This window comes from Mirounga leonina, unplaced genomic scaffold, assembly GCF_011800145.1.
Source record: "Mirounga leonina isolate KUSES-001 unplaced genomic scaffold, KU_Mleo_1.0 Mir_366, whole genome shotgun sequence".
In the NCBI taxonomy this organism is placed as follows: Eukaryota; Metazoa; Chordata; class Mammalia; order Carnivora; family Phocidae; genus Mirounga; species Mirounga leonina.
This window is the reverse complement of record NW_023270709.1, coordinates 2,553,628-2,569,361: the sequence shown is the minus strand read 5'-3', so window position 1 is coordinate 2,569,361 and position 15,734 is coordinate 2,553,628. Positions and strand designations below refer to the sequence as shown.

Genomic DNA, 15,734 nt, shown 5'->3' with positions numbered 1-15,734 from the left:
TAATACCCTCCAGTTCCATCCACGTCGTTGCAAATGGCAAGATCTCATTCCTTTTGATGGCTGCATAATATTCCATTGTATATATATACCACATCTTCTTTATCCATTCATCTGTCGATGGACATCTTGGCTCTTTCCACAGTTTGGCTATTATGGACATTGCTGCTGTAAACATCGGGGTGCATGTACCCTTTCGGATCCCTACTTTTGTATCTTTGGGGTAAATACCCAGTAGTAGTTCATAGCTCATCTTATTTTATCTGTACCCTTACCTGCTTCTTACCTTCCCTCACCCTGAATTACTTTTGAAGCAGGTCACATTATTTCATTCATAATTATTTCAGTATGTAATTTGCAGAGATAAACATGCTTTTTAAAGACTGTAACCAAAATACCATCATCATTACCTAAAAGTTATTAATAATTTCTTAATATCAAATAGTTTTCAAAATTCAGGGACTGTTTATCATATCCAAGAATCTTTCTAAGTACATTGATAACCATGGCTTTTTAACTTATACTCAGTGCAAAGACAAATGACATGAAATGTGGCACGAGTATAGACTGAACTGAATGTGTGTTTCCGAGAATGGAAAAATTATACACTAGTAAAATATGGCCCAATGTGGCCAGTTCACACTTACTCTTCTGGTTATTTTCTTTAATGCATGTATATAGGTTATCGGACACATGTTAGCTCTTTAATATACACTTGCTACATTTACACAGGTAACATAATCATGTATAGGTATGTGTATGTGTATGTATTTATGTAGTATAATTGTCTTAATTAGAAGTTTGCTGAGTATAAGCCAGTTGTTCATGATGGACTCTTAGTTGATATTTGAGTGTCTATATATAAGTGTAAAGTAATATGGGGTAGGGCTCCTAAATATTATTTGGATTTTTTATTGGATATCTTCTTATAGTTATGTCATTTTAGAAATGGAAAAAAACCTGGGATATTGTCTAGTTCAATTGATGACTTTAGATCTATTGTGCATGTGAAGAAGGTACCTCAGAGAGTGATAACCAGCTTCCTCTTGACCTAAATAGGGGCAGAAGTAGTGAGTGGCAGGGGCGCCTGGGTGGCTCAGCCGTTAGCGTCTGCCTTCGGCTCGGGTCGTGATCCCAGGGTCCTGGGATCGAGCCCCACATCGGGCTCCTTGCTCAGCAGGGAGGCCTGCTTCTCCCTATCCCGCTCCCCCCACATCCCTCTCTCGCTGTCTCTCTCTTTCTGTCAAAAAATAAATAAAAATCTTAAAAAAAAAAAAAAAAGAAGTAGTAAGTGGTTCAGATTTCTCCCCATTCCACCAGACTGTACTCCTTCTGGATGTGAGGTAAGATAGCAGGTTTTCTGTGTTCTATTATAGGAGCGAATATTTCATGAAACAGGATTTCTGAATATGATGAACATGATGAAGATAGTGCCTATATTTCATCTGGCCCTTCATTATGAAGTGTCATTGTTTTTATTCAGGCAGTCTCAGGATCCTATTTTCTTTTTTTTTTTTAAGTTTTTTTTTTTTTTTTTTAATATTTATTTGTCAGAGAGAAAGAGAGAAAGAGCATAAGCAGGGGGAGCAGCAGAGGGAGAGGGAGAAGCGGGATCCCTACTGAGCATGGAGCCGGATGCTGGACTCAATCCCAGTTTCCTGGGATCCTGACCTGAGCCAAAGGCAGCCGCTTAACCAACTGAGCCACCCAGATGTCCCCAGGATCTTATTTTCAAAATGAAACCTTGTTGCATTCTAAACCTAAAGAATGAATTGTTAAATTCCTCTGTTAGATTATCTGCACTTGGACTTTTAACACTGGTTGTAATTGTTTAAGTAACCCCCAGGCAGCAGAACAATGGTTAAGAACTGAGACAGTCCTGTGAAATAAAATACAGTTTTAAATAGATAGACTGTAAATATTTCAGACAGGAAAAGGTTTCTTGATGTCTTTTTAAGTAAAGTTGGTTGGTCTTTATGCATGGAATTTAAGAAATCTAATTAACATATAAATGTTTTTTTAAAGTCTTAAAGCCTTTACACAGTTGTTTGAGGGAAAAAATGTTAATTGTATTTAGTCTTGTGGTCTTCAGAGAAAATTTCATAAGCAAAGATGGTGATAGATTTTCAGAGACAGCAATCCTACATTTAAAAAGCCACCTTTTTTCCAAGAAAGATTCTTTTGTATATAAAGCATTTCTTAGCAGATCTAGGTCATAAGGTTAATATTCTTATGAACATTGCATTAGATCTTCCTCTGGATTCCCATTTTTATAGTCATAACAGATACTGGACCTAGTAGAATGGTGCCTTCCAGATTATAAACACTAGGGCACAGAACAAGAGATTACCATTGTACCTTAAACATGCTTTGACGTTTATCCCTAAGTATTCCTCCCTACTCTTCCGTGACCTACCTCTATAGCCCAAATGGGATCTTTTGGTTTTTCTAAGGGGAGACAAAGATGGGGGAAAAAAACAGGAATAAAGATTAACATTCAAAAAACGCATCCTAGCTTAAATACTAAAGGAAGGCTTTGTTTTTGTTTCCCCCCCACCCCGAATTGTTAACCATTTTGCTGCTCTTCCCTATATTCACAGCAGCCCTGTGTCCTGAGTTGTTACACACAGAAAACTTTCACCACCTTACAAGAAGTGTCATTCGTCTCTTAAAATTCCTATGAAACTGGTCTAAAATTAGACTGTTTTCAGGTTTCCTGTCAGGAAAAGCCTTTGGTTAGCCCCCTACTGATATTCTCAAACAGGATTTTTAAAGGTAGCCTTCAAAGGTGTTTTTTGTTGATGTTCTGAAAATGATTTTAACTCTTAAAATACATACTGGCTCTATCTAATAACTCAAGGGAAAACAGCAGCCTGCTCGTAGAGTAATTATTCCCTTCTTTCAGATATGTACTTAATCAGGACTTCCCTAATGGACATATTACAATAGGGGCACAATAGGAGACATTTAGAATAGGAGCAATAGCTTAAGTAAGCAATAGAGTCTTTAAAAGAGTCACACAACAGAAGAAAATACATTTATATGTGGCTCAGGTTCTCTCTGGAAAACTTAGAGATATGTTACACCGGAGAGGTTTATTCTGAATCATCGCAGTATGGACCTATTATGGAAGAAAAAATATTAAGAACAGAGGCACTGTGCTAAATATCTGCTCTTTCAATTTTTTCACACACTGAGCAGATTATTAATTACATGCTGAAATAAAAATATTTATCTGATGATCTTAAGATATAAAAGGCTATATTTTCAACTCAAGCTTGTAAAATACATGCATAAGATATATTTTATAAGTTATATTCAATTTTCTGAATTTACACAGTATAACTAAACTATTTTTTCTTGATATTTAAAAACTACAGCTGTGATCTTTGTGTACATAACATTTGTGTGTGTGTGTGTGTGTATACACTATTAATTAGTGTAGTTAATATAATTGTGGTATTTTCATAATGTCGGATTAAGTAAACTTCCTGGACTCTAGATTAAAGTATAGCCTCTGTAGGAAATCGGCAGCAGGTTCATCAAATTTTTTATGGAACTACAAAAATATTTCCGTGGTTAAAAAGACAGTAAAAATGTGTTATACCTATATTAAATATTTTAATAAAATTATAATGTTTAAAGTTGTTAAAATGAGGTTGAAGATGGTTCTTTTATGAAATTTATTTTCCGGAGATTTAAAACATGGTTTCTCTCCTAAATATTGATCATAACAGTATGAATCCAGAATAATAGAAGTTTATTTAAAAAGAAGAAAAGGAAAGGCACAACTGCAGCGACTATAGATAGGAGATAATTACTTTGATTTCCACCTGCTCTTCCTAAGTCCCTTCCGATGTAGATTACACAACCCCAGCTTTATCTGCACCCTTGTTTTTTTGTTGTGACCAGAGTACTTTTTTAATTGGCTTTGGACGATAAAATGCTTCTAATGGGATTTTATTCACTTGCTTTGAGATTTATAAGCTGTAAGGGATGTATAGAAGAAAGCAGATTCAAGAGAGAGAAATAGAAGTATCAGTTTATGACAGCTATAAAAAAACATCTCTTCAGCAAAGTGGTGGTCTGATTTTCCTTTCCCCTTTGTCCTTTTTTCAGAAAGAGAAAAAACTCAGGTCATGTTCAGAATGCCATGAATTAGATTTACAATGCATACCATTAGACAGAGAGAATGAGAGACAGAGAGCATGAGAGGGAGGAGGGTCAGAGGGAGAAGCAGACTCCCTGCTGAGCAGGGAGCCCGATGCGGGACTCGATCCCGGGACTCGATCCCGGGACTCGATCCCGGGACTCCAGGATCGTGACCTGAGCCGAAGGCAGTCGCTTAACCAACTGAGCCACCCAGGCGCCCCAGTGCATACCATTAGAAATCATCACTGTTGTTTGTAAATAGTATAGGTTTATATAAGAAGTGTTAATTACCTGAATGCAGATCAGCAGGCTTTTATATGATTGCAGATTTGTTTTTTAATCTAATTTGAAAAGATAATTTTAGCTACCAAATTAAAATTATGACTAGTAATTAATACTAGTAATTTAAGTAGTGTTTTAAAGTCAGTGACCTAGGACTTATGAATAACATAGCATTCATTTGTAGATCTGTATAGTAAAATAACAGCTGTTAAACATCATAGGAAAGAGTTGATTAAGTTCTTGTTTCTTCTGTTTTATACTAGATTCAGTTCACCTTACAATGAATGAATGGTCTATCTTTGTTAAATCAGACAGGCCAACAAGGCTTATGTCAAAAGGACTTTTTTTTTTTTCCCCGATTTTTTTTTTTATCCTAGCAGCTGGTTCTTTTCTACTGTCTTGGCTTACTGTACATCTGGAAGAAGACTTCTTACAGCTGGGAGCCATTTCATGTCTAATTCATGTCCCCTGTCCTTAAGAGAGAAAAATTTTTTGACAATGCCTGTCAAGCACACATTGAATGCTAGCATTAACTGGTAATTTTAAAATATTCATTATAAATATTTTAATTTTGTATTCTGTCATTTTGTAATAATTCTATTGCTTACATATTCTAAGCATGTTTTCTCTAAGATCTATATAGAATTACAAAAAAAAATACAGTACTTTAATAAAAACATAAATAATTTTATTTTGGTATTCACCTAACCAGCTTATTATAAATATCTGGTTCTTGCTTATATAGCCAATGTTAGCTAATAAATACTTCCTCGTAGTTCACACCTATGGTTTTGCTTTAAAATATATTTCCTCTTTTACTTTGCTTTAAAATATATTTCCTATATTTTCCTCCTCTGTTTTGAATGATATTAAAATACACCAGAATTTCTGCCTGGAACCTGCTTAGGACAGTTCTGACTCTCTAAAAAGTGAAGTGAGGTTAACAGGAGTATGTTAAATATGTCTCCCTTAGTTTAATTTAGATTAAGTGACCCTTTTTAAATTGAGGAAATGCCCCTGTAGGAACTTTAAATATAGAGAGAAGAATAAGATCAAAAAGAACATTTTTATCTGTTGACACAGGTCTGATTTGTGAGGAATTTGTAATTCGGTCTTGATACGTCCGCCCCCACCCCCCAGCTTTGGCATTGAAATTCTTCTGTGTGGTGTGCTTGAAAGGAATCCCATCCTGCCTGTGGGTCTGTGGAGACTCCTGGCCCCGTGTGTTTGGTCAACAAGCAACAGTGGGTGGTCGGGCTGCAGCGCAGGACAAGGGCCCGCTGTGCGCAGGAAAATGTGTTCAAAGGTGTTTAAGGGCAGTAAGGAAGTCGGCCGCCCTTCTGAGAGTCCGGGGGCTATAGATCAGTGTTCTCCACACCATGGTAGACTGTGAGAAAACTTGCTGCAAGAGGCACGAAGGATGAGAAAATATAGTAAACTTATTCACCTGGTTCCACATCTGCAGGCTTCCCTTAAGAAAGGTCTCTTCTGCCCTTTATGTTGTAGAGTCTGTTAAACAAATGTTGACTGCTATTTGCATTTAAAATAGGGAAAACTTGCACAGGTTGAGTTGAAAGGATTTGACTGACACATGATAAGGTTTCCTGGAAGTCTTAGGAGTACTAGGTATAATCAGCATTTTCTATAAAGTCTAAACTTCATTATCAGTTTTTGTAGGAATCATTGTTTTAATGTAAACTGTTAAGTTTTGAGCTTTTGAGATCCATAGGTCAACATAAAGCTGAAGACTTTTTATTTAGTAGAAACCTCACAGTTGGAAAAAATTAGCAAGTGTTTCAATTTGTTAAGAGTAAATTGTGAAAGATTGATAGTTTATTTTCTTTTAGAAAGGTAATACATTTTAAACTTTTGATTATTTCTACACTGCAGCTTTTATTCTCTTAGTGAAGTCACTAGGATTGTTTTATTAATGTTCTGTAGAAGGTAACTTCAGCAACTTTTGAAAGTAAATTTTCCCTTTTTCTCTTAATTAAAACAAATTTTCTGTTCTGTTTGTAGAGTGTTCCAGAAATGGTTTTTCTAATTTTATGTTTGTTTACAATCTGTTAAGTTTCTCCTACATCCTCATAATTAGAAGAATTCCTTTTGAGAATGCTGGTAGCATATTACAGAAGCTTTAGCTGGAGAAATAAAACATGGATTCTTATTTGTCAGTAATTGAGAAGCTTAGTCGTTTGGTTTTTTTTTTTAATTTTAAGTGTTTGAAGGTTTTTTTTTTCCCCCAAGATACTTCTTCCAGGCATCTGTAGATAAACTATGTATCTTTTCTTATGATATATTGGTAAAATCATAATTCGAACACTAGTTTGTAGAATTTAGAAGACATCGCTACACCCTTTTAGTTCTAGGATTTTGTTTGTATCATTTTTCCTGCAAACACCACATAGCATTTTTAGAACTAGAAGTACTATAGTGATGGTTCTCATGCTATGGGATGTGTCCCTATATGGAATTTTCTCTCCCGAGTAATCTTTACCCTGTAATTATTCCCCAGATTTCCCCAGATATCTCTGACTGTTTATAGCCAAATACTTTCGATCTCATAAGCGTTTATTCATTTGAGTGTATTTATTGGTTACCCTGATTAGCGTCGTTAAAATAACCAAGTTGTAAGATCCCATAATAACAAGTATTTTGAAATTCTGATGAAGTTTTCACTGTTACTTTTTTGTTGTCTTTATTATTTTCCTTATATAATTTCTATTTAAGGCTTAATTTTCACATGTGCTTCTCTGTGTAGAGGCAGACTTTTTAGATAACACCACTAATCAGTGTTCTAAATTGTAGGAATAGTGAGCAAAATAAACATGTTTTCCATTTTGTTCTCAGTGGTGATTTAAAGTTTCCGATTCTGACTTCATACCATGGAATCACTATTTTACACCCAAAAAAGACTTTAAAAATTTTATTGTGTCAAGCCCTGATTTTTACAGGTCATGAAGCATTGGCCTATTATGATTGCTTAAGCTAGCTGCAGAACCCCCTTCCAGTTGTATAAACCATGAGAATCTTGGGTTAATCCCTGCCCCAATTTCAAATATAGCAAACAATTTGTTAGTATTAACATAAATGAAGCCAAAAAGTTATAACGTTTCATCAAGGCCGTAATCTTATTTAATAAAAGGCTTTAAAAAAATTTCATCTAGAAAAAATTATAGAAACTGTTCATTTCTAGAGAAAATTTACTGTCAAGAAAACAAATGACCTCTCAGAACCTAATGCAGTATTGAGAAAGATAAAGACAAACACAATTTTACAAAAACTTTAGTCTCTGTCACCTGCAAAATGTCCCATGACAAGCTAAAATTGTAATGAAAAAACTAAAGTTGTGTGTATACAGTTGAATACCATCCTCAGCTGGATATCAAGGGGCAGATAATTTAGGTTGTTAGGGAAAACACACCAACACTGATTTCAGTTGCACATAAGTTAGAGCATGATAATATGAAACTTCCTAATTATTCTCATTTAATAACCATATGTTTTATATAATGTATATATGTCTCTTAAACACATCAACAGATGTTGCTATCATACTGTGAGGTAAAACAATCAAGAGAAAATATACTGATTTCTTGTAAGATATTTTAAAGCCTTTTGTTGATTTGATGTTAAAGAAATAGTTTTTCTCATCTTTTTCTGTTTTCTTTTCATAGTAATGCTTATTTATCATCAAAACCGCTTCATATTTGTAATAGCTTTTTAGAGTAGGAATGCCACGTCATATAATTTAAGTTTAAAAGGAGGGTATGAGTCCTCAAGGTTTTTTTTTGACTCTTGATAATAAATAGTTTCTGACAACTGAGATTTAAAATGTTTTCTTTAATTCTCTCTTCAAAGGATAATCTTCCTAATTCCCTATAAAATAACTGATCTTAAGACCTTTTTTTTTTTTTTTTTAACAACAACAACAACAAAAGAGCAACGTGTTAGAGAGAGAAGCTCCTTTCTGAGTTTAATGCCCACTGTTGAGTTTGTAGGGCTTATGCATGTGTGTGGTGCTGAAGCGCTATCTTCTGGTCACTCCGCAAAAATGCGTCTTGCAGATGTGTTCCAGATGCTGGTCAGCCCTGAGAGTGTGTATATGCTGTTTTAGCTCCCTGGTGCTGTGCTATACTTGATGGTAATTCAACACTACCAATTAGGAAATTAGCTCATGTTAAATTTTCTTTTCCTGATGTTATAGAAAATGATGATATAGTTTCTAAAAGAAGAAAAGCATATTCTTAATATAGTTTCTGTTATTAAAGGGGAAGATAAATCAATCCTTTAACAGTTTCAAAATTCAAGATTTACTTAAACTACATAAATGACTTAAAATCTAACCATTTATATTAAAGTTGTAAACACATCAGTTATAGGGAAAATCTTTTTCTGAGGATCTACTTGAATAATGATAATTATATTTTTTGTAGGAATGGTACATAATGTATTTTTAGGAAACCAGGAAGTGCTTTCCTTCTTAATACAAATGTAGTTTTGGGGCAGCTGGGTGGCTCAATCGGTTGACTGTCCCAACTCTTGGTCTTGGCTCAGGTCGTAATCTCATGGGTCGTGAAATCAAGCCCTGCTTGGGCTCCGTGCTCAGCAGGGAGTGTGCTTGTAAATTTTCTCCCTTTGCCCCTCCCCCCACTCATGCTTGCTCCCGCTCTCTCTCTCAAATAAATAAATAAATCTTTTAAAAAATGTATAGTTCTGAAACCTTCAAGAGTAACATGTAACTTTTTATGGTAGGCGCCACATCCAGTGTGGGGCTTGAACTCAGTGACCCTGAGATCAAGTCAGGTGCTCTACCTGCTGAGCTCTCCAAGTGCCCCACATGTAACATTTTAAATTAAAGCATTCTTTTCTTGCACCTTTTTATATAAAATTTTATATATATTATAATTTTTATGTAAATATTGTGATGGGCTCCTTTATATTTCCTTTTAAAGTATATCAGAAAGTTGATATTTCGATATTATTCTCGTGAATTCTACAATCAATAGCAGTGGCAACTGTATAAACTGCAAAGGAAAATGTCCTAAGTCATTAAAAGCTTCCACACACTTGGCCTTTAATATAGGAAAAAAATCAATTATAAAAATATTATTTCTTCATTGTATTTTCTTACTCTGTATCACATATCATTTATTTTGTTGTTTTAACAAATAGTTTGTTGTTTTAAAATATGGAATTACACAAGTTGTATCTTAGTGTTTAGAAATGCATGTAAATGAAACATTTAGCACATAGTATGTCTTCAGTAACATTCTGTTCCACTAAAAAATCTGTCCGATTTAATTTCTATTTCTACAAACCCTACCTTAGTAGAATTTGTCAGAATACAGGGAGATAGCTCATATTGTATCATGTTAAGTGGCTCATGATAGGAGGAGCTCCTGAAAGCAGGTTCTCCATGGCATATTTTTACTGTATTTTATTTATTTATTTATTGCTCTATTTTCTGCCTCTACTACCAGAATGTAAATACTTTGGGAGCGGGGCATTATCTATTATTCATCACCTTATCTTCAGGGCCTATAGTTCCTGGCACATAGGAGGTACTCAGTAAATCCTTGTTCAGTGTTATTGAATAATGTTATCAGTGGCACGGATATGTTTTATCTTTTGCGTCTGAAAACAAATCTATATGCTTTTATTATTCTATTAAATTATAAAAGAAGGAATAGAGTTCTTACTGAGTAATTTAGTATCAGTCACTCAGTATATATTGAGGGAGTTATTTGCAGAAGGTCCAGTGATTGTGGACAGAGATATAATATTTAACTCTTAAACCTGAGAAGATAGTATTTTGATTTGGAGATAGGAGAAAATTGTTAATGAACAATAGAAGGCAAAATGTCAAATATACTGCATTAAAAGAGAGTCAGAACTCTGACTTCCAAGTGTGAAGTTGTTTTTCAAAAAAGGATTTCTCATCCTGATTTTTAGGTTTGTAGACCTTCCCCCACTTTTGCCCCTGCCAGTTTTGCTGAACGCTCATTCTAAAATGATACATGAGTTTCTCTCACAGTTTGTTACATCTCTGTAGTAAGCCAGAGTAATGGATTGAATCCTATCTGAATCTGTCATGTTGGGAATGACTTTTAAAAGCTATTTAGAGAAAATATTTTTTATTTTGCTTGGCAAATGTTTTATTTAAAAGAATGGAACAATTGAGGAAGAAATAACTCAGAGAAGCAGCCCATAGAGACTATGGACTCTGAGAAACAAACAGGGTTTTGGGCGGGGGGGTTGGTTAGCCCGGTGGTGGGTATTAAGGAGGGCACGTACGGCATGGAGCACTGGGTGTTATACGAAAACAATGGATTGTGGATCACCACATCAAAAACTAATGATGTATTGTATGGTGACTACCTTAACATAATAAAATTAAAAAAAAAAAAAGAATTACTACTCAAAAAAAAAAATAAATCAATCAACTAAGTAAGAATATATGGAATAAATGGAAATGTCACCTCTCTTCTAGGTACTCCAGGCCTTCACAGTCCCATGTTGGATCTGGATAATGATACCCGTCCCTTGGTGTTGGGTCATCTTAGTCAGACGGCATCACTGAAGAGGGGCAGCAGCTTTCAATCTGGTCGAGATGACAGTAAGTATCTCTCACTGTCCCCCACTTTGTCTTTTAACTTTGTACTTGTGCAATTTCACGCATTTTTCTCTTGGAAATTTTCCTAATTAGTTGTGTTACTGCTGCTAAATATTACCAACCTTCTTCATAGGTGAATGTTTATTCAACATACATAGTTAAAGTCTAGTTTTATTTTTCCTGTGATTGACTTTTTAAAAATATGCCACAGAAAATATTTTGTGAGAATTTCTTTAAGATGAAATTTGTAACAAAAGTAATCTCTATAGTCAGAACAAAGAAACACCTCTTTTATGCATTTTAAAATTTGCTTTGGAAAGAGGGTTAATAATACATTAATTGCTAATCATTTTTCCTGAGAATAAAGCATCTCATTATAACTATGTTACGTTTCTTAACTTTCTGAAGTTGATATTTACCTACTGTTTATTTACCTGTGTGAGATACAAAATTATTGGTTATAATGCATTTGGGTACCAATTAAATGCTATTAGTCACTGGTTATTTATAACCTCAATAACAGATCTAAGAAATCCAAATAGGGTGGGATGCCTGGATGGCTCAGTTGGTAGAGCATTCAACTCTTGATCTTGGGGTTGTGAGTTCAAGCCCCATATTGGGTGTGGAGATCACTTAAAAATAAAATCTTAAAAAAAAAAAAAAAAAGAGGGGCACCTGGGTGGGTCAGTTGGTTAAGCGACTGCCTTCGGCTCAGGTCATGATCCTGGAGTCTAGGGATCGAGTCCCGCATTTGGCTCCCTGCTCAGCAGGGAGTCTGCTTCTCCCTCTGACCACCCCCCCATGCTCTCTCTGTCTCTCATTCTCTCTGTCTCTCAAATAAATAAATAAAATCTTAAAAAAAAAATCCTAATAGGATAATAGAAATATCTTACTTTATATTAAATACCTCTAAAGTTTATTTTAAAGTATTTTATATTATTACAAGTATTGGAGTAGGGCTTTTTCTAAGGTTTCATTAATAAATATGAGTGAATATCCATCATAAGAACACCTTAAAATTAGATGATTCATTTGTACTAAATGGAGGGCTCAGTGTTCCTTCTTGTCCTGTTCCCATTTCCTACCAAGCCCATCAAACTAATATAAACAGTGAAAGAACAGAATTACTTGCTTCTGTATACTGTGGTGTATTGTAGCCCTCTAAGCAAATAAAGCCCTCTAAGCAAATATGGCCTCCAGGATCTGACTCTGGAGTGCAGCCCACCTGAGTTTTTAAACAATACTTCCTTCTTTTAATTAGTAGGAAATTATGGCAGGTCTAAAAACCCTCCACCTCACTCCTTAAGTAATTTACTACCATCAGTTGACATGCTAACAGGCTTAAATCAATTAGAAATATTGAGTCTTGACTTTAAATGAGTTATATCATCTTGAACAGTTCAAATTTATCCTGCCTGGGTTTTGCCAAACTTCTTGGATCTATTTTATGAGATTCTGGAAATTTTCATCAAATTTAGAAAATTTTGGGCCTTAGTTTTCTCAGGTATTTTTCTGTTCTATTTCCTTTTCTGGGACTTCAATTACATGTATGATAGGCCAATAGATTATCTCACAGATCACTGAGGCTCTTTCCCTGTTCCTCCTCCCCTCCAGTTTTTCCACTCTGCTTCATTATAGAGTCAATTGCTATGCCTTCAACTTCTCTGATCTTTTATCTGCAGTGTCTAACCTGGAAATTCCAGATACTGTATTTTTCATCTCTAGAAATTCCACTTGGTTCTTACAAATATCTTACCTTCCTGCCCTCATTATTTTCATGTTTTCCTTTAAATATTTGAACATTGTCCTTATTGGTTAATTCGGGCATCTCTGTAATTTCTGGATTTGTTACTACTGACAATTTTTCTCTTGGTTTCTGGTTATTGTTCATATTTCCCTGCTCATCATGTGAATGTTCAGTGTTGAGTATCTGAGTTCTGTTGTCTTCCTTTAAGGAATGCTAGACTGTTTTATCAGTTCCTTACAGGTAAGTTTGAGCCGTTCAAGGCTTTTGCTAGTTTGCTAGAGCAGGTCTTGAATAGCCTTCATTCTAGGGATACTTTAGCCCGACCACTGACACATGATCTTTTGGGTCTGTACTGAGTGGCCCAGGTAATTGATGAGGACTGTTCCCTCTGGCTGTTCAGAGCTAGAAGGTCTCCCTGTCCTGTATTATTTCTCGGAACTGTTTACCTTACAATTCCCTGGTTGTTCTTTGCCTGGCTTTGTGAAGTTTGACTCCATATATGCAGACCTAGTTCTCAGCAAAGACTTAGGAGGACTCTTACACAGATTTTTGGAGCTTTTCTTCTATGTAGGTTCCTTCTGGAACTCTTTCCTACATTTTCTAGTCACCTCCACCTCCTTTCCAGCTCAGAAAGGCCATTGAGCTTTGTTTAGGTTATGCCTCCTTTTGTCTGTGTTGTCTAGAAATTGTAGACAGAGAGCCATGGCAATTGTGGGCTCATCATACATTTCCCTTCCCTTGGGAATCAGTCCTATGCTGCTTATTGTCCGGTGTCTGAAATAGTTTATATTATCTACCTCCTGCCCCCAATTTTCTAGTTGTTTATAACTGGAGGTTGAATATAATCTTTATTACTCCAGTATGGCTGGAAGTAGAAGTAAAATACATGTTTAATTTCCTTAAAATTATTACTTGAAACTGAAACATTGAGGAAGATTGCTTATAGTAAATAGTTCTTTTCATCAGTCTTAGGAAATAACTCTTGAAGTTATTCTGTAACTGATAATAGCATATGGGAATTTAAGACATGTTGAATTCAGTAAGAAGATAAAACCCAAAATCATTTTCAAATAATGATCAGAATTTGGATGAAGTAGATGTAGAAGGAATGGGTAAATAGGACTCTCATTACATACATATATACATAGGTATAAAGAATCCATTAGTAATAAAAAGATCAAATAAAACATGAGACTAAAAATTATTCCCTGTCACTGGGCAGGAGGCTGCAGGGACCTGTCTGTTTTCCAAGAACCTTGATGATTGAGTGCCAGCACATTAAGGAATTGCAGAACTCTCAGCTCAGTATGATTATTTGGTACTATTATTTAGCTGCACTATTACCACTCTGTACTATAGTGAACTTAGACAAAGTAATTTTACCAATTACTCTGTCATAAAAAATTCAGCTGAAGAAATCTTTTTGGAAGCCTTATGGGATTTGTTTTGTAATGTTTTTATTTATATTTGTCCAACTGTTTTTCCTATCATAAAATCACTTCAATTAGAATACTTATTAATTAATGGATTTAACAAGAGAGAAGCTGAGTTTAATTTCTGTTTATTTTGTGTTTTTTTAAAATGAAATTTTCCTTTTCATCGGTGAAAAGGCAATGTTCCTTATTTTTCTTTGGAGTGGAGGCGATGCCCTGTGACAGACTGATCTTTGAGACCTACTGCTCTCTCTATATAGAATATCTGTATCTATGTAGAATACATGGATATGCAATAAGCCAGGCCACTCAAAGTGCTTGTCCAGCATCAGATCCAGTAGAGACTTGGTTCATCATAGGGTGTTTTCACTTTGATTTCCCAGCAAAAAAGCTTTGCAAAGAATATATAAGATAAGGATATTAGAAGAGTTTCTCACAATAGGGTTATATAAATAGTTGTAAATATAGCTGCATGGAGGAGCTCAGACCTTTGAAACACTAATTTAGGGGAAGAGGTCATGTATGAGTCTACTTGCTACCACATGAGGCAGGTCTTCCAGTGCTTCAGTTTTTAGATTTTCTTGTCCTATTTCTTACTTTGTCATTGGCCCATCATACACTGGGCTGTGGCCTATGCTTTGTGTAGGGTACTGCATGCCATTTGGAAAACAGTGCTTACCTGTATGTGGTTTGTCTGCTTTAGCTCTGTCTCCAGATGAAAAATACCTCTAATCTCATTAGACTCTTGTCACATTATCATTAGGACTCCTTTCATTGATTGTTCGATTGTAGGCTCTGTGAAGGCAGAGACCTTCCCTGTTCACTCAGTATTAGTGGTGAGCATATTAGACAGATATTAAGGTATAGCCATAGGATTAGCACACAGGGGACACTTAATAAATATTGGCCAAATAGACAAGTACAGTTTACAGTGTACCCCTAAGTAAAGAACCGTGCCTTTCACATATGTGACAACTGAATTTAAAGCTTTCTCCCACAACTCATAGACAAAGGGCTAATATACCTAATAGGTAAAGAGGTCTATAGTGCACAGATTGGAAGTCTGAATGCTCTTAAGTATATGAAGGTAGGCACTCAACCTCACTTACAATAAAAATTTAAAAGACCATGTAGCACCACAGTGAGATACCAGTTGGCAGAATCCCCAGATTTTTACCGTTTGGAATTTTGTGTGTTTGGTTTGTTCATTGGTGAGATATTATAAGGAAGCTTCAGTGTGTTTATGTGTGTTGCTGGTGGGTATGTAAAGAATCCCCATGGAGGTCAATTTAATAATACTTACTAAAAATCTATGTACTCTTGGACCCAGCAGTTCTTTTTCTGAGAATTTATTCTACACTGATACTTGTACGTGTGCTGAATGTGGTAGGCACAGTTATTGATTAAAGCACTTATTTTATTTTATTTATTTTTTAAATTTATTTTAAAGCACTAATTTTAACTACAAAACATTGAAAACGGTCTTGTCCATTATAAAGGGATTTTT

General features: G+C 35.2%; 1 protein-coding gene across 6 annotated transcripts in view; it reads left to right on the top strand.

Moving 5' to 3' along the window:
- EXOC2 (exocyst complex component 2) overlaps positions 1–15,734 on the top strand; it is a 276,304-nt gene that overhangs the window by 120,800 nt on the left and 139,770 nt on the right. For all 6 annotated transcript variants that reach the window (XM_035030711.1, XM_035030712.1, XM_035030715.1 and 3 more), the window contains one exon: positions 10,925–11,050. In XM_035030711.1, coding sequence (XP_034886602.1) covers positions 10,925–11,050 — 126 coding nt within the window. The remainder of the gene's footprint in view (positions 1–10,924; positions 11,051–15,734) is intronic.